This window comes from Oryzias latipes, chromosome 13 (genome assembly GCF_002234675.1).
Source record: "Oryzias latipes chromosome 13, ASM223467v1".
In the NCBI taxonomy this organism is placed as follows: domain Eukaryota; kingdom Metazoa; phylum Chordata; class Actinopteri; order Beloniformes; family Adrianichthyidae; genus Oryzias; species Oryzias latipes.
This window is the reverse complement of record NC_019871.2, coordinates 24909660-24931695: the sequence shown is the minus strand read 5'-3', so window position 1 is coordinate 24931695 and position 22036 is coordinate 24909660. Positions and strand designations below refer to the sequence as shown.

General features: G+C 43.5%; 2 protein-coding genes across 2 annotated transcripts; both read right to left on the bottom strand.

Annotated features, from left to right (window-relative positions):
* Window positions 1-2104: 2104 nt before the first annotated feature.
* Window positions 2105-21561, bottom strand: LOC101167312 (myosin heavy chain, cardiac muscle isoform-like). The gene is made up of 3 exons (XM_023961893.1): window positions 19124-21561; window positions 11718-13150; window positions 2105-4719 (listed from the first exon to the last, which is right to left on the bottom strand). Exons 1-3 carry the CDS (start codon window positions 20789-20791, stop codon window positions 3033-3035), a joined length of 4788 nt encoding a protein of 1595 aa, XP_023817661.1. The 5' UTR covers window positions 20792-21561; the 3' UTR covers window positions 2105-3032.
* LOC111948501 (involucrin-like) lies at window positions 10785-13593 on the bottom strand. The gene has a single exon (XM_023961960.1). It carries the CDS (start codon window positions 13202-13204, stop codon window positions 11531-11533), a length of 1674 nt encoding a protein of 557 aa, XP_023817728.1. The 5' UTR covers window positions 13205-13593; the 3' UTR covers window positions 10785-11530.
* Window positions 21562-22036: the final 475 nt, after the last annotated feature.

Here is a 22036-nt window from a genome sequence, read left to right as displayed (position 1 = left end):
TCTTTGAGTCATTTGTTTCTGCTCAGTGCCTACCTCCCTCGAACCTGCAAAAAATTATTTCATAAAACAAATGCTGAAGCTGGATCTCCTTAGGAAGGCTGTATGGTGATGAATTGAGTGTTCCCAGCTGGTCTCAATCAGAGGGCAGAGCAGAGAGGGGAGGGGGAGGAGAGACTGCAAGAGGCACCATGGCAGTGTCAAACTTGTTCGCCACCCCCGTTTGTGTTAAAGGCTTGAATAGAAAAAAAGGCAGATGAAACATGGATTAAAATGTTAACCAATGACCCAAGACCAAGGTAAGAAAGTGCAGGGTGTTACCGTTTTAATCCATGTTACAGCAGCCGTTTCCTTTCCAATATAGCCCAAAAATGAAAGTCCCGCCGCGCTGCCTCGCCAGAATTGACATGCAAATTGCTGCCAATCAGATCAACCAGAAAGGTCACCGCCCCCAAGTCACAAACACACCTCCCTATCAATGCACGATAACCAAGCGAGCGCGCAGGATCACTGCTTAGTTATGGCAGGCGTGCAGTTTTAAAATGCAGGGTCGCTGGTTAGAATGTAAAAAGGTTGTTAGGTTCGCTCACTCAGTTCCTGAATACACCCACTCAGTTGTCTTTGCGCTTGTTCAATTTATGGGAGCGATGAAACGCCATCGGCTTGGACCTTCTCATTAATTAACTCTGCAAGACACGCAAGATTCAATGCATAGTAATGGGGCATGTGTGTCACGTCATATGTCACATGACGGCCGACCCAGTAATACATATGTATGGCGACTGCTTTTATGCTACTGAGCAGCATCCTGCACCTACAGCAGTGTGATTTTATGAGGAAGAGGGCAGTTCTGCTCCAGTCTAAATGTACTAATTACCCTGTTTTAATCTCTTACCTTTTCAACTAATGTAGTACTTTAAAAGTTTTAAGTAAAATATGTGAAAAAGAGAGAATCAAGCTCTTCAAGGTTTTGTGGGTGGCTCTCAAAAGAGCCGTTGTAGGTTAGTCCTTGGAGGACAGAAAACACGATTGTGGAGCTGCCATGGGTCTGCTCCCTCTGCAGGAAAGTGGATCATGAAGGAGTTTCTCAGCTGGAGAGCCTCTCTGTTGGCAGCAGCCTATTTTATCCTGTGCAGCGGCTCCTCTTCAGTTGCCACAGCCTCATTACTGCAGGTTCCTGTGGCGCTGAGGACCTGATGAAGCTGTGCAGAACACGAGAACTTCACATTCTGCTCTGGATTCTAGGTCAGACGGCAATACGGAGTCCACTGTGCAGAGAGCATCCAGAAGGCATTTTTTCCACAAACAGCCGGGCTGGTAATAGGTCGTAGTTCAAGATGCACCTCTATCGGGAAAGGAGGCATCCAGGGAATGACTGCATCGGGTTTCTCTGCAGTGGGAAGGGCTCATCTGCCACAAAGACACAGGGAAAAGTTAATTTGCTTTGGGGGGCCATCAGGACACCATGCTTGATGTCCACTACCCCACTGTCCACTGCCCCACTGTCCACTACCCCAGAGTACTTCAAAGCCACCAGACAAGAACTAACTAGTCTTGCTCCAGTGTGGGGACCTGGTAACTCTTATTGGGGGGAGTAAGTGGATCTATTAATGGACAGGTTTTTGTCTGAATCGCCCTTAGTCTGGCCCGTTTCCCAGGACCAGTTTGAGGTGGAACACCATCCAGCTACCGGCTCCAGGGATCATTCGGGCACGCAAACCCCTCCACCACGATAAGGTGGCGATTCAGGGAGGGGATATTTATCAGTCACAAGCCAATCACTAACAATTTGTGTGGGGAAACCGGAGGACTCGGAGAAAACCCACAGGACTGCCAGGCTTTAATTTGGTTCATTATCTGTATAGTTTGGTGACTGATATTTATTTATTTATCTATTTATTTATTTATTTATTTGTTTATTTGTTTGTTTATTGTTATTTTGGTATAATTGTTATTATTAATGTATTATTATTATTTTATTGTTAATGTATTATTTTTCTTTTTTTTCATTTTTAATAATGTATTATTTATTTATTTTATTATTCATGGTTTATTATTTTTAGTTTTTATTATTTTATTGTTATTCATGTATTTTATTCTTTATTTTTAATTATTATTTTTGTTATCATGGCCCACAGTCACTGACTTCAAGGACCATATGGCTTTAACAGTCTGTAAAAATCTAATTCACAAAAAAAGTCTTTTTTAGAACCTAGGGAAAGCCGGAGCACCAGGAGAGAACCCCATGCACAAACAATTTATTCACATAGAGATTTGTGCAGAGAAAAAAAACACTTCCAGACAACTAACTATCCATCCATTCATCCATCTTCTTCCACTCATGTGGGACGGGGTCGCGGGGGCAGCAGGCAGTGGGGTGCATAAATATGGTCTAGGACCTCCACTGATCAGGTGTTGAGCCACAACCGCTTTAGGTTGGAATTCTCAGAACGTGAGATATTCCCACTCACACACATATACACACTATATTTATTAAAACAATTTTTCTTTACTTTATGTCAAATTTACATTAAGCTCACACGCTGAACTGGAATTTATTTACGTCTTTTTCAATCAGTTCACGCCCCACAATCGGCTATTAGCAGTCAGCAGTTAGAATGTTAATCAAGAAAATAATTCAAAGACAAAAAATTTTTGTATTTTTTTTTAAATCAGGACGGCCTAAATTATAATTATAATAATAATGGACTATATTAATTTGCACTTTTCCAGACGCTGAAAGTGCTTACAATGTGTCCATTATTCATTCACTCTTGGTGATGGTATCTACTGATGGGGCCACAGCTTTCCTGGGGCAGACTGACAGAGGTGTGGCTGCCAATTCGCGCCAACGGCCCCCCCTGACCATCACCGGGACATTCATACACACACACAACAGCGGTTCCACACTGGAGGCAGGGAGGGTGAAGTGTCTTGCCCAAGGTTACTAGGGCGGATGACTGGGGTAGCAGGGATCGAGCCGCCGTCCCTGAGCCTGAGCCACTGCCACCCCATAATTAGCCTTCTTGAATGTCCTAGACCCTCCGGGTTCCTGGAACCCTCTTTGGTACGGCACCCTGATGGTTTCTGAGTGCAGCTCTTTGTTGGTGGAACCTGTTGGTGTTTTCTGTCATGGCAGGAGGTTCCTCCAACACAGGAACGGCAGCTCTGGCTGGAGCTCTTGGGGGCCTCAAAACAGCGTTGGGTGGTTGTTCTGCGTACTTTGAGGCTTTGTCTATCCTAGCTAAGTGTTCAGCCTTCTGCCTGAAGTCCTTATATTCCTGAGACAGCATCATGATCGCTTGCTTGAGGCTGTTGACTTCTCTCTCCAGAGCCTTTTTTTCATCTTTCAGAGAGGAGAACTGGAGAGTCATTTCAGAGTCTTTCTCAACTTTTTTCTGGATCTCCAAAAGCACTTCTTGTAGAACAGCATTTTGTTCTTGCTGAGCCTGGAGGCGATCAGTTTCCTCTTTGCACTTCTGTTCCAGAAGGTCAGCAGAAAAGCCATTGTCTCCACGGAAGCCTGCCTTTTCTTTGTAGAGCGCCACTCTTTGGGCCGTTAGCTTGGAGGTGAGCGCTTTCTTTTCGTCGATGGCGGTTCTCTGATTGGCTTTTATTGCAGCCAATTTGTCTTTTCCTTCAGCCAGGTTTTTCCGTTTCTCCTGAATTTCTTCCATTTCTTTGATGATATTTGTCTTTTCCTTTTCCCATTTCAGAGCCTCAGATTTTCCTTTGAAATGTTGTTTTTCCAAGTGGAAGACTTGTCCTTGCTCTTTTTTAAGGTTCTCCTGGAGGTCTTTGACTTCTTTAGAAATGTTTTCCTTTTGCTTTTCCAGATGAAGGGAATGTGTTTTTGCTTGGAGATACTCTTGTTTTCTTTTGGAGACTTGTTCCTGCTCCTTTTTAAGGTGGTCCCGTTTTTCCATGAGTTCAGAATTGGCTTGTTTCAGTCCCTGGAGGTCAGTGGTGACCTCGTGGAAGTGCTGAATCCATGGTTTAGCCTCCTCACACTGCAGAGTAAGATGAAGGATTTCAGAGTCCAGGATGGAGTTCTGCTCCTCCAGAAACTTGGTTTGGTCCAGGCTGGAGGCATAATGTTGTTTCAGTGCTGCCTCCTCCTCATGATGTCTCTGGAGGTTTTTCAGCTGGTTCTGAAGATCAAGGTTTTTCTCCTGCAGTGTTTGGAGGTGGTCTCTAGTCTCTTTCAGCAGCTTTTCTTGAGGTTCTAGAGCCACGATGGTGGTTTGGACCCTTTGAACCTCTTTCTGCAGCTCTTGGTTCTCCAGACTTAGAGCTTTGACTGTGAGCTTGGTTTTCTTTAACTCACTGGACAACTCTTCAGGATCCCAGACTCTCATCTGGAGCTCCTGAAGATTTGCCTTGAGGTTGGCATTGCTCTCAGTCAGGAGATTAATTTTTTGCTGCTGTTTCTTGCAACGGTCCTCCAGGGGTTTTTGGGCCTGGATTTTCTTGGTGACACGTTGCAAGTCTTTTTCCAGCTGCTTGGCAAGTTTGGAGGCTGATTTCTTTGCCTGGGAAAGTCCAGCGTAGGCTCCTCTGAGGCTTTTCTTGCCTTCCAGCTCAGCGGCGAGGGTTTGCAGCTGGCTGGTCATTGAAGTGATTTCCTGGACTTTAGTTTCCAGATCAGAGAGATTCTGTTTGAGGGAGCTCTCCTCAACCCCAGAGTCTCTGAGACGGCGTAAGAACATTTTCAGTGATTTTCTTTAGAGTTATGAAAATATTGAAAATGTCCTCGTCAAAAGTAAAATAGATGCAGTTTTTTGTGATATGAGAAAAAAAACTGCGTGTTCCTCAGTGGAAGTGGAAGACGCTTGACGGGAATGCAAGGCTTCTAGTAGCTGGGGAACAGAACGTGTGCTCACTGGTAAAACCAAACGGGCAATGAGAAAGAATGCTTTCTGGGGTCTATTTAAGGACTAAAGATGATGATGCGTACATGTCTGATGTCATGTAACTGTCTCTAAGCATGTGACATGTCTGATGTCACAGTGATGTCATTTTTTGTCAAACCGCCACAAGCCCCCACCTCCCCACAGGCTCTAAGCATGTCACATGTCTGATGTCACAGTGATGTAATTTTTTAGCAAACCGCTAAAGCCCCCCCCCCAAAACCAAATCAGTTTGTGTTGGAGGAAACTTCTAACGTCAGAGAAAAGACCAGCAGGTTCCACCAACACAGAGCTACAATAGAAAACCAAAGAGGGTTCCTGGAACCCGGCAGGTTAAGGGCCTTCCAAAAGGTTAATTTAGGCAACAGGCTGCCTAACAGACAGCCATTTTTAAAAACAAACATATAAATAAATAGGGGCTGCACGGTGGCGCAGTGGTTAGCGCTCTTGCCTCACAGCAAGAAGGCCCCTGGTTCAAGTCCCGGCTGGGGGACATGAAAAACAGAACATCAGTGGGGGGCCTTTCTGTGTGGAGTTTGCATGTTCTCCCCGTGCATGCGTGGGTTCTCTCCGGGGTCTCCGGCTTCCTCCCACCATCCAAAAACATGCTTCATAGGTTAATTGGCAACTCTAAATTGACCATAGGTGTGAATGCGGGAGTGAATGGGTGTGTGAGTGAGGACATTCTACCCTGCAACAAACTGGCAACTTGTTCAGGGTGTCCCCCCCTGCCTTCGCCCACAAGTGGCCGGGATAGGCTCCGGCAGCCCCGTGACCCCGAAAGGGATAAAACGGTTAAGAAAATGAATGAATGAACATTTAAATATATTTGTTTAAAGAACCCCCAACTCAGGAATCCCTGAGATTATCTGTCTCCAATGAGTCCCAGTGTCTTTGTGGCTGAAAAAGGACTTCATGCAATCATTCCCTGGGTGCCTCCTTCCCAGAGAGAGGTGCATCTGTAACTACAACCTCTCCCCAGCCGGGCTGGTTTTGAAGAATGCCTCTTGGATGCTTTCTGTGCAGAGGTGTCAGTATCAAGGCCTGGATGAAGTCCACCCAGAGGTTGTGGAGCAGAATGTGAGGGAAGCATGTGCTCCTCACAGCTTCATCAGGTCCTCAGCACCACAGGAACCTGCAGGGAGTGAAGCTGTGGTAACTGAAGAGGAGCCGCTGCACGGCCTCAAATCGTTGCTGCCAACAACTCTTCCAGAGAGGCTCTCTGGCTGGGAGACTCCTTCGTGATCCACTTTCCTGCAGAGGGAGCAGATCCATGGCAGAATCATGTTTCTGTCCTCCAAGGACCGACCCACAACGGCTCTTTTCAGAGCCACACACAAATCCTTGAAGATCTTGGTTTTCTCTTTTCACTGTTTATAGTCCTAACTTTTAAAGTAATATCCTAGTGTAGTAGTTGATAGTTCAAAAAGATTAAAACATGCAATATGCAATAAATCAATCGTTATCTATACTGTTTTTTTCCCAAAAATTTGTTCTTTTCAAACTTTTTTTTGTGTGTGATTTTGCCATTTGAAAGATAATCTGCAGATTCTTTTATCAGATTAAAAAACGTAGTTTCTCTTCATGTGTGGAAATGTGGAGAAGAGTTTCCTCAAAGATACTAAATAAATAAATTTATTTACAAGCCTTAACCAACTACAAGAGCCAGAGTTCAACCCCTCCCACAGCAGCAGAGCAGCAGCAGAAGAATTGAACAGATTCTTTGTCCGCTTTGAAACCTCCCTTTAACTACTGTTACCACACCCCTACAGCTGGTGGTAGGAGGGCGCCTGTGTTTGGCAGCGGAGCCACCACCAGTGTGTGAATGTGTGTGTGACTGTAAAAGCGCTTTGTCCTTGTAGGTAGAAAAGCGCTATACAAGTATACGCCATTTACCATTTACAGCACCAACACCAATGCTCTACTCATCCTCCAGGATTATGAGGTGACAGGAAGCCTGAGAGATACGAAACCAGGAAAGCTGCAGGACCAGACGGCATCCCGGGCCGGACTTTTGACGTTATCAACAGTCACTAAACCGTTTAACCTCTCTTTTTCCATTGCCTGTGTTCCAAACCTTGTCTTTGAATTGTAACTAGACACTGATGTGCAGCAGAAGATAAGAAAATAAGCTTTAAGCTTATTCCAATCATAAACCACTCTGACAGTAGATTAAAACTTTTACCATCATTTTGCTGTCATCTGACCTGTTAGAAATCTGAAAAAAAATCACTAAACTTAGTGAACTAGAACAAATTAACCAAAACAGACTCATTATTTAATTAAAAATATTAATTATTCTCTACAAAGCCAAAAAAGCAGCAATAGGAGAATCCTATGAGGACCAGAGCTGGAGACCAGAGCTTTTACTGATAAAGAGAATCTAAAACTTTTTGTGCATGAAATCCACCATTTCTAGTCCTGCAGGTTGTTGCCAGATTTGATTTCCTTCTGTTGTTCACCTTTTGCCACTTCCCATCAGGGGTCACCACAGTGAATCAGCTTTCACTGATTCACACAGGTGGTTTGGCAGAGAGTTTGTAAGGTAGATGCTCCTTCTGATGCAACCCTGTATTATCAAGGTACAGGGAGACCCAGAGAGAAAGTGGGACGGGTTGATTTGAGCTTTTTTAGCTTTTTAGCAGGTTTGCCTCCTCTGGGAAGCAAACCAAGGTTTCTTGTGCAGCAGTCCTACACCCAGCCAGCAGAGCTGTAATGTGTAAAGTTTGCCTTCAGTTTGTGTAACTTGTTGCTTGTAGTGACTTCTTTTGGTCACTAGGGGGTGCAGCTGCTTTGTTTTTTGTCTGATTTTCATACTTGTGTGGAATATTTTGGAATTTAAAGGAAAGCGTGTTTATATGTTTGTATGAGGACAATTTCCACTTTTTACATGACTTTTAAAAGTTCATATTGTTTGTGATTTCTGTGACTCACTATGATTTAAAATGACTTTAAAGCCACTTTATAAAAAGTTTGACACTAAAACACTCAAAAGTTCCATCCATCCATCCATCCGTCCATCCATTCTGCAGTTCTTAGTTCTCCGGACTTAGATGGCCACCCGAATTTAGAAACTTATGTGCAAATAGTCACTTTCTCAATCAAAATATACATCGATGACCCAAACTAACATGCTAGCAGCCACTTAAGCACCTCTACACTCATGGGGCCTGTTTCAGAAAGGAGGTTAAGTGTAAACTCTGAGTGCGTTAACCCTGAAATCAGGGAAACCCTGGGTTTTCCGTTTCAGAATGGGAGGTTTGTTAAACCAGAGTAAACAGAGTAAGTCAAACCTGTTTCTGAAAGAGAGGTAACTTATACTCGGAGTCAGTGTCCATGGTTACTTACTCTGTGAACCTAACCTGGTCGGGAGCAGGTTTTATTGTCTAAACTCAAGGTTTCTGCCGGTCCCCTCCCCTTTTTAAAGACGAAGCGGTATTTCTCGCTTTAACCTTCATTGCCCATATTTCCGTCACACAGAGACGGTCTAAGTGACAAGAATGGCTTGTCCTTTGTTGGAGGACTCAATAGACGAGGAGGCTGCATTAATTCGTAGAGAATTACATTTACGTCGTGCGAGGATTTTGAGACCTAGACTCGATTTTTTGTCATTTCCCCATATGTTTTTGCTTGAGCGTTACCGTTTTTCGTTGCAGTCATATATATATATGACATATATATAACATATATACAATGAAAATAACATTAGATATGTATTGCTATGTAGATGTTTCACATGTCAAATATTGTCAACAAAGCCTACATCCATGACATGCTCAAATTTGACCTGATTGAATTATGTTTTTATACTTCATTTTTAGCTGCTGCCATGTTCTTTTAATTCCTGCAGGATTGCATCTACATGAAAATGAAATCAGGGACATTGAATTAGATTAATGTAACAATTACTTTTTGGAAACACAATTTGCTAGTACTGCTTACTTTCTCAATCCCATATGAACCTATACCACTTGATCAATACAAGGGTAGACAAAAGTTCACTTTTAGAAACACAATCGCATGTATTCATATTAAACTGACAAACGTTTGCAAGAGGGGAAGGTTAACAAAAAAGTCCTCTAAACATTACCGACGTTAAATGCATTTTCCCCCCAGATCGGTTCTGTACACTATGCAGCATTTCATGCAATTACACCAGGAATAACACTTCAAAAGTACACCTAAATATCGCCATTTTTTATTTCACACCTTACGCTATTTAAAAAGTTATCTTGACCAGAGACCTAGACTCGATTTTTTGTCATTTCCCCATATGTTTTTGCTTGAGCGTTACCGGCCAGCATCCTGCACCTACAGCATTGTGATTTTACGAGGAAGAAGGCAGTTCTGCTCCAGTCGAAATGTACTATTTACCCTGTTTTAATCTCTTACCTTTTCAACTAATGTAGTACTTTAAAAGTTTTAGGTAAAAAATGTGGAAAAGAGAGAATCAAGCTCTTCAAGGTTTTGTGGGTGGCTCTCAAAAGAGCCGTTGTAGGTTAGTCCTTGGAGGACAGAAAACACGATTGTGGAGCTGCCATGGGTCTGCTCCCTCTGCAGGAAAGTGGATCATGAAGGAATTTCTCAGCTGGAGAGCCTCTCTGTTGGCAGCAGCCTATTTTATCCTGTGCAGCGGCTCCTCTTCAGTTGCCACAGCCTCATCACTGCAGGTTCCTGTGGCGCTGAGGACCTGATGAAGCTCTGCAGAACACCAGAACTTCACATTCTGCTCTGGATTCTAGGTCAGACGGCAATACGGACTCCACTGTGCAGAGAGCATCCAGAAGGCATTTTTTCCACAAACAGCCGGGCTGGTGATAGGTCGTAGTTCAAGATGCACCTCTATCGGGAAAGGAGGCGTCCAGGGAATGACTGCATCGGGTGTCTCTGCAGTGGGAAGGCCTCATCTGCCACAAAGACACAGAGAAAAGTTCATTTGCTTTGGGGGGCCATCAGGACAACATGCTTGATGTCCACTACCCCACTGTCCACTGCCCCACTGTCCACTGCACCAGAGCTCTTCAAAGCCTCCAGACAAGAACTAACTAGTCTTGCTCCAGTGTGGGGACCTGGTGACTCTTATTGGGGGGAGTAAGTGGATCTAGTAATGAACAGGTTTTTGTCTGAATCGCCCTTAGTCTGGCCCGTTTCCCAGGACGGGTTTGAGGTGGAACACCATCCAGCTACCGGCTCCAGGGATCATTCGGGCACGCAAACCCCTCCACCACGATAAGGTGGCGATTCAGGGAGGGGATATTTATCAGTCACTAGCCAATCACTAACAATTTGTGTGGGGAAACCGGAGGACTCGGAGAAAACCCACACGACTGCCAGGCTTTAATTTGGTTCATTATCTGTATAGTTTGGTGACTGATATTTATTTATTTATTTATGTATTTATTTATTTATTTATTTATTTATGTATTCCTTCATTTATTTATTCCTTCATTTATTTATTATTTATCTATTTATTTATTTATTTATTCATTTATTTATTTATTGTTTATTTCTTTGTTTATTGTTATTTTAGTATAAATATTATTATTCATGTATTATTATTATTTTATTGTTAATGTATTATTATTATTATTTTCATTTTTAATAATGTATTATTATTATTTTTTATTATTCATGGTTTATTATTTTTAGTTTTTATTATTTTATTGTTATTCATGTATTTTATTCTTTATTTTTAATTATTATTTTTGTTATCATGGCCCAGAGTCACTGACTTCAAAGACCTAATGGCTTTAACAGCCTGTAAAAATCTAATTCACAAAAAAAGTCTTTTTTAGAACCTAGGGAAAGCCGGAGCACCCGGAGAGAACCCCATGCACAAACATTTTATTCACATAGAGATTTGTGCAGAAAAAAAAAAACACTTCCAGACAACTAACTATCCATTCATCCATCTTCTTCCACTCATGTGGGACGGGGTCGCTGGAGCAGCAGTGCAGTGGGGCGCATAAATATGGTCTAGGACCTCCACTGATCAGGAGTTGAGCCACAACCGCTTTAGGTTGGAATTCTCAGCACGTGAGATATTTCCACTCACACACACATACACACTATATTTATTAAAACAATTTTTTTTCTTTACTTTACGTAAAATTTACATTAAGCTCACACCCTGAACTGGAATTTATTTACGTCTTTTTCACTCAGTTCACGTCCCACAATAGGCTATTAGCAGTCAGCAGTTAGAATGTTAATCAAGAAAATAATTTATAGACAACATTTTTTTGTATATTTTTTTTAAATCAGGACGGCCTAAATTATAATTATAATAATAATGGACTAAATTAATTTGCACTTTTCCAGACGCTGAAAGTGCTTACAATGTGTCCATTATTCATTCACTCTTGGTGATGGTATCTACTGATGGGGCCACAGCTTTCCTGGGGCAGACTGACAGAGGTGTGGCTGCCAATTCGCGCCAACGGCCCCCCCTGACCATCACCGGGACATTCATACACACACACAACAGCGGTTCCACACTGGAGGCAGGGAGGGTGAAGTGTCTTGCCCAAGGTTACTAGGGCGGATGACTGGGGTAGCAGGGATCAAGCCGCCGTCCCTGAGCCTGAGCCACTGCCACCCCATAATTAGCCTTCTTGAATGTCCTAGACCCTCCGGGTTCCTGGAACCCTCTTTGGTACGGCACCCTGATGGTTTCTGAGTGCAGCTCTTTGTTGGTGGAACCTGTTGGTGTTTTCTGTCATGGCAGGAGGTTCCTCCAACACAGGAACGGCAGCTCTGGCTGAAGCTCTTGGGGGCCTCAAAACAGCGTTGGGTGGTTGTTCTGCGTACTTTGAGGCTTTGTCTATCCTAGCTAAGTGTTCAGCCTTCTGCCTGAAGTCCTTATATTCCTGAGACAGCATCATGATCTCTTGCTTGAGGCTGTTGACTTCTCTCTCCAGAGCCTTTTTTTCATCTTTCAGAGAGGAGAACTGGAGAGTCATTTCAGAGTCTTTCTCAACTTTTTTCTGGATCTCCAAAAGCACTTCTTGTAGAACAGCATTTTGTTCTTGTTGAGCCTGGAGGCGATCAGTTTCCTCTTTGCACTTGTGTTCCAGAAGGTCAGCAGAAAAGCCATTGTCTCCACGGAAGCCTGCCTTTTCTTTGTAGAGCGCCACTCTTTGGGCCGTTAGCTTGGAGGTGAGCGCTTTCTTTTCGTCGATGGCGGTTTTCTGATTGGCTTTTATTGCAGCCAATTTGTCTTTTCCTTCAGCCAGGTTTTTCCGTTTTTCCTGAATTTCTTCCATTTCTTTGATGATATTTTGCTTTTCCTTTTCCCATTTCAGAACCTCAGATTTTGCTTTGAAATGTTGTTTTTCCAAGTGGAAGACTTGTCCTTGCTCTTTTTTAAGGTTCTCCTGGAGGTCTTTGACTTCTTTAGAAATGTTTTCCTTTTGCTTTTCCAGATGAAGGGAATGTGTTTTTGCTTGGAGATACTCTTGTTTTCTTTTGGAGACTTGTTCCTGCTCCTTTTTAAGGTGGTCCCGTTTTTCCATGAGTTCAGAATTGGCTTGTTTCAGTCCCTGGAGGTCAGTGGTGACCTCGTGGAAGTGCTGAATCCATGGTTTAGCCTCCTCACACTGCAGAGTAAGATGAAGGATTTCAGAGTCCAGGATGGAGTTCTGCTCCTCCAGAAACTTGGTTTGGTCCAGGATGGAGGCATAATGTTGTTTCAGTGCTGCCTCCTCCTCATGATGTCTCTGGAGGTCTTTCAGCTGGTTCTGAAGATCAAGGTTTTTCTCCTGCAGTGTTTGGAGGTGGTCTCTAGTCTCTTTCAGCAGCTTTTCTTGAGGTTCTAGAGCCACGATGGTGGTTTGGACCCTTTGAACCTCTTTCTGCAGCTCTTGGTTCTCCTGACTTAGAGCTTTGGCTGTGAGCTTGGTTTTCTTTAACTCACTGGACAACTCTTCAGGATCCCAGACTCTCATCTGGAGCTCCTGAAGATTTGCCTTGAGGTTGGCGTTGCTCTCAGTCAGGAGATGAATTTTTTGCTGCTGTTTCTTGCAACGGTCCTCCAGGGGTTTTTGGGCCTGGATTTTCTTGGTGACACGTTGCAAGTCTTTTTCCAGCTGCTTGGCAAGTTTGGAGGCTGATTTCTTTGCCTGGGAAAGTCCAGCGTAGGCTCCTCTGAGGCTTTTCTTGCCTTCCAGCTCAGCGGCGAGGGTTTGCAGCTGGCTGGTCATTGAAGTGATTTCCTGGACTTTAGTTTCTAGATCAGAGAGATTCTGTTTGAGGGAGCTCTCCTCAACCCCAGAGTCTCTGAGACGGCGTAAGAACATTTTCAGTGATTTTCTTTAGAGTTATGAAAATATTGAAAATGTCCTCGTCAAAAGTAAAATAGATGCAGTTTTTTGTGATATGAGAAAAAAAACTGCGTGTTCCTCAGTGGAAGTGGAAGACACTTGACGGGAATGCAAGGCTTCTAGTAGCTGGGGAACAGAACGTGTGCTCACTGGTAAAACCAAACGGGCAATGAGAAAGAATGCTTTCTGGGGTCTATTTAAGGACTAAAGATGATGATGCGTACATGTCTGATGTCATGTAACTGTCTCTAAGCATGTGACATGTCTGATGTCACAGTGATGTCATTTTTTAGCAAACCGCCACAAGCCCCCACCTCCCCACAGGCTCTAAGCATGTGACATGTCTGATGTCACAGTGATGTCATTTTTTGGCAAACCGTCACAAGACCCCCCCCCCCCCCCCCCCCAGGCTCAATGCATGTGGCATGTTTGATGTTTGAATTTCTGAATGCTGCTTTGAGGCGTCCTCTACAGGCTCCAGCCAGAGCTGCTGCAGATCACTTTCTTGCTCCAAAACCAGATCAGTTTGTGTTGGAGGAAACTTCTAACGTAAGAGAAAAGACCAGCAGGTTCCACCAACACAGAGCTACAATAGAAAACCAAAGAGGGTTCCTGGAACCCGGCAGGTTAAGGGCCTTCCAAAAGGTTAATTTAGGCAACAGGCTGCCTAACAGACAGCCATTTTTAAAAACAAACATTTAAATATATTTGTTTAAAGAACCCCCAACTCAGGAATCCCTGAGATTATCTGTCTCCAATGAGTCCCAGTGTCTTTGTGGCTGAAAAAGGACTTCATGCAATCATTCCCTGGGTGCCTCCTTCCCAGAGAGAGGTGCATCTGTAACTACAACCTCTCCCCAGCCGGGCTGGTTTTGAAGAATGCCTCTTGGATGCTTTCTGTGCAGAGGTGTCAGTATCAAGGCCTGGATGAAGTCCACCCAGAGGTTGTGGAGCAGAATGTGAGGGAAGCATGTGCTCCTCACAGCTTCATCAGGTCCTCAGCACCACAGGAACCTGCAGGGAGTGAAGCTGTGGTAACTGAAGAGGAGCCGCTGCACGGCCTCAAATCGTTGCTGCCAACAACTCTTCCAGAGAGGCTCTCTGGCTGGGAGACTCCTTCATGATCCACTTTCCTGCAGAGGGAGCAGATCCATGGCAGAATCATGTTTCTGTCCTCCAAGGACCGACCCACAACGGCTCTTTTCAGAGCCACACACAAATCCTTGAAGATCTTGGTTTTCTCTTTTCACTGTTTATAGTCCTAACTTTTAAAGTAATATCCTAGTGTAGTAGTTGATAGTGCAAAAAGATTAAAACATGCAATATGCAATAAATCAATCGTTATCTATACTGTTTTTTTTCCCAAAAATTTGTTCTTTTCAAACTTTTTTTTGTGTGTGATTTTGCCATTTGAAAGATAATCTGCAGATTCTTTCATCAGATTAAAAAACGTAGTTTCTCTTCATGTGTGGAAATGTGGAGAAGCGTTTCCTCAAAGATACTAAATAAATAAATTTATTTACAAGCCTTAACCAACTACAAGAGCCAGAGTTCAACCCCTCCCACAGCAGCAGAGCAGCAGCAGAAGAATTGAACAGATTCTTTGTCCGCTTTGAAACCTCCCTTTAACTACTGCCACCACACCCCCACAGCTGGTGGTAGGAGGGCGCCTGTGTTTGGCAGCGGAGCCACCACCAGTGTGTGAATGTGTGTGTGACTGTAAAAGCGCTTTGTCCTTGTAGGTAGAAAAGTGCTATACAAGTATACGCCATTTACCATTTACAGCACCAACACCAATGCTCTACTCATCCTCCAGGATTATGAGGTGACAGGAAGCCTGAGAGATACGAAACCTGGAAAGCTGCAGGACCAGACGGCATCCCGGGCCGGACTTTTGACGTTATCAACAGTCACTAAACCATTTAACCTCTCTTTGTCCATTGCCTGTGTTTCAAATTTTGTCTTTGAATTGTAACTAGACACTGATGTGCAGCAGAAGATAAGAAAATAAGCTTTAAGCTTATTCCAATCATAAACCACTCTGACAGTAGATTAAAACTTTTACCATCATTTTGCTGTCATCTGACTTGTTAGAAATCTGAACAAAAATCACTAAACTTAGTGAACTAGAACAAATTAACCAAAACAGACTCATTATTTAATTAAAAATATTAATAATTCTCTACAAAGCCAAAAAGCAGCAATAAGAGAATCCTATGAGGACCAGAGCTGGAGACCAGAGCTTTTACTGATAGAGAGAATCTAAAACTTTTTGTGCATGAAATCCACCATTTCTAGTCCTGCAGGTTGTTGCCAGATTTGATTTCCTTCTGTTGTTCACCTTTTGCCACATCCCATCAGGGGTCACCACAGTGAATCAGCTTTCACTGATTCACACAGGTGGTTTGGCAGAGAGTTTGTAAGGTAGATGCTCCTTCTGATGCAACCCTGTATTATCAAGGTACAGGGAGACCCAGAGAGAAAGTGGGACGGGTTGATTTGAGCTTTTTTAGATTTTTAGCAGGTTTGCCTCCTCTGGGAAGCAAACCAAGGTTTCTTGTGCAGCAGTCCTACACCCAGCCAGCAGAGCTGTAATGTGTAAAGTTTGCCTTCAGTTTGTGTAACTTGTTGCTTGTAGTGACTTCTTTTGGTCACTAGGGGGTGCAGCTGCTTTGTTTTTTGTCTGATGTTCATATTTGTGTGGAATATTTTGGAATTTAAAGGAAAGCGTGTTTATATGTTTGTATAAGGACAATTTCCACTTTTTACATGACTTTTAAAAGTTCATGTTGTTTGTGATTTCTGTGACTCACTATGATTTAAAATGACTTTAAAGCCACTTTATAAAAAGTTTGACACTAAAACACTCAAAAGTTCCATCCATCCATCCATCCGTCCATCCATTCTGCAGTTCTTAGTTCTCCGGACTTAGATGGCCACCCGAATTTAGAAACTTATGTGCAAATAGTCACTTTCTCAATCAAAATATACATCGATGACCCAAACTAACATGCTAGCAGCCACTTAAGCACCTCTACACTCATGGGGCCTGTTTCAGAAAGGAGGTTAAGTGTAAACTCTGAGTGCGTTAACCCTGAAATCAGGGAAACCCTGGGTTTTCTGTTTCAGAATGGGAGGTTTGTTAAACCAGAGTAAACAGAGTAAGTCAAACCCGTTTCTGAAAGAGAGGTAACTTATACTCGGAGTCAGTGTCCATGGTTACTTACTCTGTGAACCTAACCTGGTCGGGAGCAGGTTTTATTGTCTAAACTCAAGGTTTCTGCCGGTCCCCTCCCCTTTTTAAAGACGAAGCGGTATTTTTCGCTTTAACCTTCATTGCCCAAATTTTCGTCACACAGAGACAGTCTAAGTGACAAGAATGGCTTGTCCTTTGTTGGAGGACTCAATAGACGAGGAGGCTGCATTAATTCGTAGAGAATTACATTTACGTCGTGCAAGGATTTTGAGACCTAGACTCGATTTTTTGTCATTTCCCCATATGTTTTTGCTTGAGCGTTACCGGCCAGCATCCTGCACCTACAGCATTGTGATTTTACGAGGAAGAAGGCAGTTCTGCTCCAGTCGAAATGTACTATTTACCCTGTTTTAATCTCTTACCTTTTCAACTAATGTAGTACTTTAAAAGTTTTAGGTAAAAAATGTGGAAAAGAGAGAATCAAGCTCTTCAAGGTTTTGTGGGTGGCTCTCAAAAGAGCCGTTGTAGGTTAGTCCTTGGAGGACAGAAAACACGATTGTGGAGCTGCCATGGGTCTGCTCCCTCTGCAGGAAAGTGGATCATGAAGGAATTTCTCAGCTGGAGAGCCTCTCTGTTGGCAGCAGCCTATTTTATCCTGTGCAGCGGCTCCTCTTCAGTTGCCACAGCCTCATCACTGCAGGTTCCTGTGGCGCTGAGGACCTGATGAAGCTGTGCAGAACACCAGAACTTCACATTCTGCTCTGGATTCTAGGTCAGACGGCAATACGGACTCCACTGTGCAGAGAGCATCCAGAAGGCATTTTTTCCACAAACAGCCGGGCTGGTAATAGGTCGTAGTTCAAGATGCACCTCTATCGGGAAAGGAGGCATCCAGGGAATGACTGCATCGGGTGTCTCTGCTGTGGGAAGGCCTCATCTGCCACAAAGACACAGAGAAAAGTTCATTTGCTTTGGGGGGCCATCAGGACAACATGCTTGATGTCCACTACCCCACTGTCCACTGCCCCACTGTCCACTGCACCAGAGCTCTTCAAAGCCACCAGACAAGAACTAACTAGTCTTGCTCCAGTGTGGGGACCTGGTAACTCTTATTGGGGGGAGTAAGTGGATCTAGTAATGAACAGGTTTTTGTCTGAATCGCCCTTAGTCTGGCCCGTTTCCCAGGACGGGTTTGAGGTGAAACACCATCCAGCTACCGGCTCCAGGGATCATTCGGGCACGCAAACCCCTCCACCACGATAAGGTGGCGATTCAGGGAGGGGATATTTATCAGTCACTAGCCAATCACTAACAATTTGTGTGGGGAAACCGGAGGACTCGGAGAAAACCCACACGACTGCCAGGCTTTAATTTGGTTCATTATCTGTATAGTTTGGTGACTGATATTTATTTATTTATCTATTTATTTATTTATTTATTTATTTATTTATTTATTTATTTATTTATTTATATTTTTATTTATTTATTTACTTATTTATTTACTTATTATTTATTTATTTACTTATTTATTTACTTATTATTTATTTATTTATTTATTCATTTATTTATTGTTTATTTCTTTGTTTTATTGGTATTTTAGTATAAATCTTTTTATTCATGTATTATTATTATGTTATTGTTAATGTATTATTATTATTATTTTCATTTTTAATAATGTATTATTATTATTTTTTATTATTCATGGTTTATTATTTTTAGTTTTTATTATTTTATTGTTATTCATGTATTTTTTTCTTTATTTTTAATGATTATTTTTGTTATCATGGCCCAGAGTCACTGACTTCAAGGACCATATGGCTTTAACAGTCTGTAAAAATCTAATTCACAAAAAAAGTCTTTTTTAGAACCTAGGGAAAGCCGGAGCACCCGGAGAGAACCCCATGCACAAACAATTTATTCACATAGAGATTTGTGCAGAGAAAAAAAACACTTCCAGACAACTAACTATCCATCCATCCATCCATCTTCTTCCACTCATGTGGGACGGGGTCGCGGGGGCAGCAGGCAGTGGGGTGCATAAATATGGTCTAGGACCTCCACTGATCAGGAGTTGAGCCACAACCGCTTTAGGTTGGAATTCTCAGCATGTGAGATATTCCCACTCACACACATATACACACTATATTTCTTAAAACAAAATTTTTCTTTACTTTACGTCAAATTTACATTAAGCTCAGACCCTAAACTGGAATTTATTTACGTCTATTTCACTCAGTTCACGCCCCACAATAGGCTATTAGCAGTCAGCAGTTAGAATGTTAATCAAGAAAATAATTTATAGACAACATTGTTTTGTATTTTTTTTTAAATCAGGACGGCCTAAATTATAATTATAATAATAATGGACTATATTAATTTGCACTTTTCCAGACGCTGAAAGTGCTTACAATGTGTCCATTATTCATTCACTCTTGGTGATGGTATCTACTGATGGGGCCACAGCTTTCCTGGGGCAGACTGACAGAGGTGTGGCTGCCAATTCGCGCCAACGGCCCCCCCTGACCATCACCGGGACATTCATACACACACACAACAGCGGTTCCACACTGGAGGCAGGGAGGGTGAAGTGTCTTGCCCAAGGTTACTAGGGCGGATGACTGGGGTAGCAGGGATCAAGCCGCCGTCCCTGAGCCTGAGCCACTGCCACCCCATAATTAGCCTTCTTGAATGTCCTAGACCCTCCGGGTTCCTGGAACCCTCTTTGGTACGGCACCCTGATGGTTTCTGAGTGCAGCTCTTTGTTGGTGGAACCTGTTGGTGTTTTCTGTCATGGCAGGAGGTTCCTCCAACACAGGAACGGCAGCTCTGGCTGGAGCTCTTGGGGGCCTCAAAACAGCGTTGGGTGGTTGTTCTGCGTACTTTGAGGCTTTGTCTATCCTAGCTAAGTGTTCAGCCTTCTGCCTGAAGTCCTTATATTCCTGAGACAGCATCATGATCGCTTGCTTGAGGCTGTTGACTTCTCTCTCCAGAGCCTTTTTTTCATCTTTCAGAGAGGAGAACTGGAGAGTCATTTCAGAGTCTTTCTCAACTTTTTTCTGGATCTCCAAAAGCACTTCTTGTAGAACAGCATTTTGTTCTTGCTGAGCCTGGAGGCGATCAGTTTCCTCTTTGCACTTGTGTTCCAGAAGGTCAGCAGAAAAGCCATTGTCTCCACGGAAGCCTGCCTTTTCTTTGTAGAGCGCCACTCTTTGGGCCGTTAGCTTGGAGGTGAGCGCTTTCTTTTCGTCGATGGCGGTTCTCTGATTGGCTTTTATTGCAGCCAATTTGTCTTTTCCTTCAGCCAGGTTTTTCCGTTTCTCCTGAATTTCTTCCATTTCTTTGATGATATTTTGCTTTTCCTTTTCCCATTTCAGAACTTCAGATTTTGCTTTGAAATGTTGTTTTTCCAATTGGAAGACTTGTCCTTGCTCTTTTTTAAGGTTCTCCTGGAGGTCTTTGACTTCTTTAGAAATGTTTTCCTTTTGCTTTTCCAGATGAAGGGAATGTGTTTTTGCTTGGAGATACTCTTGTTTTCTTTTGGAGACTTGTTCCTGCTCCTTTTTAAGGTGGTCCCGTTTTTCCATGAGTTCAGAATTGGCTTGTTTCAGTCCCTGGAGGTCAGTGGTGACCTCGTGGAAGTGCTGAATCCATGGTTTAGCCTCCTCACACTGCAGAGTAAGATGAAGGATTTCAGAGTCCAGGATGGAGTTCTGCTCCTCCAGAAACTTGGTTTGGTCCAGGCTGGAGGCATAATGTTGTTTCAGTGCTGCCTCCTCCTCATGATGTCTCTGGAGGTTTTTCAGCTGGTTCTGAAGATCAAGGTTTTTCTCCTGCAGTGTTTGGAGGTGGTCTCTAGTCTCTTTCAGCAGCTTTTCTTGAGGTTCTAGAGCCACGATGGTGGTTTGGACCCTTTGAACCTCTTTCTGCAGCTCTTGGTTCTCCTGACTTAGAGCTTTGACTGTGAGCTTGGTTTTCTTTAACTCACTGGACAACTCTTCAGGATCCCAGACTCTCATCTGGAGCTCCTGAAGATTTGCCTTGAGGTTGGCATTGCTCTCAGTCAGGAGATTAATTTTTTGCTGCTGTTTCTTGCAACGGTCCTCCAGGGGTTTTTGGGCCTGGATTTTCTTGGTGACACGTTGCAAGTCTTTTTCCAGCTGCTTGGCAAGTTTGGAGGCTGATTTCTTTGCCTGGGAAAGTCCAGCGTAGGCTCCTCTGAGGCTTTTCTTGCCTTCCAGCTCAGCGGCGAGGGTTTGCAGCTGGCTGGTCATTGAAGTGATTTCCTGGACTTTAGTTTCCAGATCAGAGAGATTCTGTTTGAGGGAGCTCTCCTCAACCCCAGAGTCTCTGAGACGGCGTAAGAACATTTTCAGTGATTTTCTTTAGAGTTATGAAAATATTGAAAATGTCCTCGTCAAAAGTAAAATAGATGCAGTTTTTTGTGATATGAGAAAAAAAACTGCGTGTTCCTCAGGGGAAGTGGAAGACGCTTGACGGGAATGCAAGGCTTCTAGTAGCTGGGGAACAGAACGTGTGCTCACTGGTAAAACCAAACGGGCAATGAGAAAGAATGCTTTCTGGGGTCTATTTAAGGACTAAAGATGATGATGCGTACATGTCTGATGTCATGTAACTGTCTCTAAGCATGTGACATGTCTGATGTCACAGTGATGTCTATTTTTAGCAAACCGCCACAAGCCCCCACCTCCCCACAGGCTCTAAGCATGTGACATGTCTGATGTCACAGTGATGTCATTTTTTAGCAAACCGCCACAAGCCCCCCACCCCCCAGGATCTAAGCATGTGGCATGTTTGATGTTTGAATTTCTGAATGCTGCTTTGAGGCGTCCTCTACAGGATCCAGCCAGAGCTGCTGCAGATCACTTTCTTGCTCCAAAACCAAATCAGTTTGTGTTGGAGGAAACTTCTAACGTCAGAGAAAAGACCAGCAGGTTCCACCAACACAGAGCTACAATAGAAAACCAAAGAGGGTTCCTGGAACCCGTCAGGTTAAGGGCCTTCCAAAAGGTTAATTTAGGCAACAGGCTGCCTAACAGACAGCCAATTTTAAAAACAAACATTTAAATAAATAGGGGCTGCACGGTGGCGCAGTGGTTAGCGCTCTTGCCTCACAGCAAGAAGGCCCCTGGTTCAAGTCCCGGCTGGGGGACATGAAAAACAGAACATCAGTGGGGGGCCTTTCTGTGTGGAGTTTGCATGTTCTCCCCGTGCATGCGTGGGTTCTCTCCGGGGTCTCCGGCTTCCTCCCACCATCCAAAAACATGCTTCATAGGTTAATTGGCAACTCTAAATTGAACATAGGTGTGAATGCGGGAGTGAATGGGTGTGTGAGTGAGGACATTCTACCCTGCAACAAACTGGCAACTTGTTCAGGGTGTCCCCCCCTGCCTTCGCCCACAAGTGGCCGGGATAGGCTCCGGCAGCCCCGTGACCCCGAAAGGGATAAAACGGTTAAGAAAACGAATGAATGAATGAACATTTAAATATATTTGTTTAAAGAACCCCCATTCCTGAGATTATCTGTCTCCAATGAGTCCCAGTGTCTTTGTGGCTGAAAAAGGACTTCATGCAATCATTCCCTGGGTGCCTCC

Excerpts from the sequence above, each read along its gene's own strand:
- LOC101167312 (XM_023961893.1), bottom strand. The coding sequence starts at position 20,791 with ATGTTCTTACGCCGTCTCAGAGACTCTGGGGTTGAGGAGAGCTCCCTC. Across the intron at positions 13,151-19,123 it reads GGGTTCCAGGAACCCGGAGG|AATCTCTCTGATCTAGAAAC; the intron begins GTCTAGGACATT and ends TCCCTCAAACAG. Across the intron at positions 4,720-11,717 it reads AGGATAGACAAAGCCTCAAA|AAAATCACTGAAAATGTTCT; the intron begins GTACGCAGAACA and ends ATAACTCTAAAG.
- LOC111948501 (XM_023961960.1), bottom strand. The coding sequence starts at position 13,204 with ATGTTCTTACGCCGTCTCAGAGACTCTGGGGTTGAGGAGAGCTCCCTC.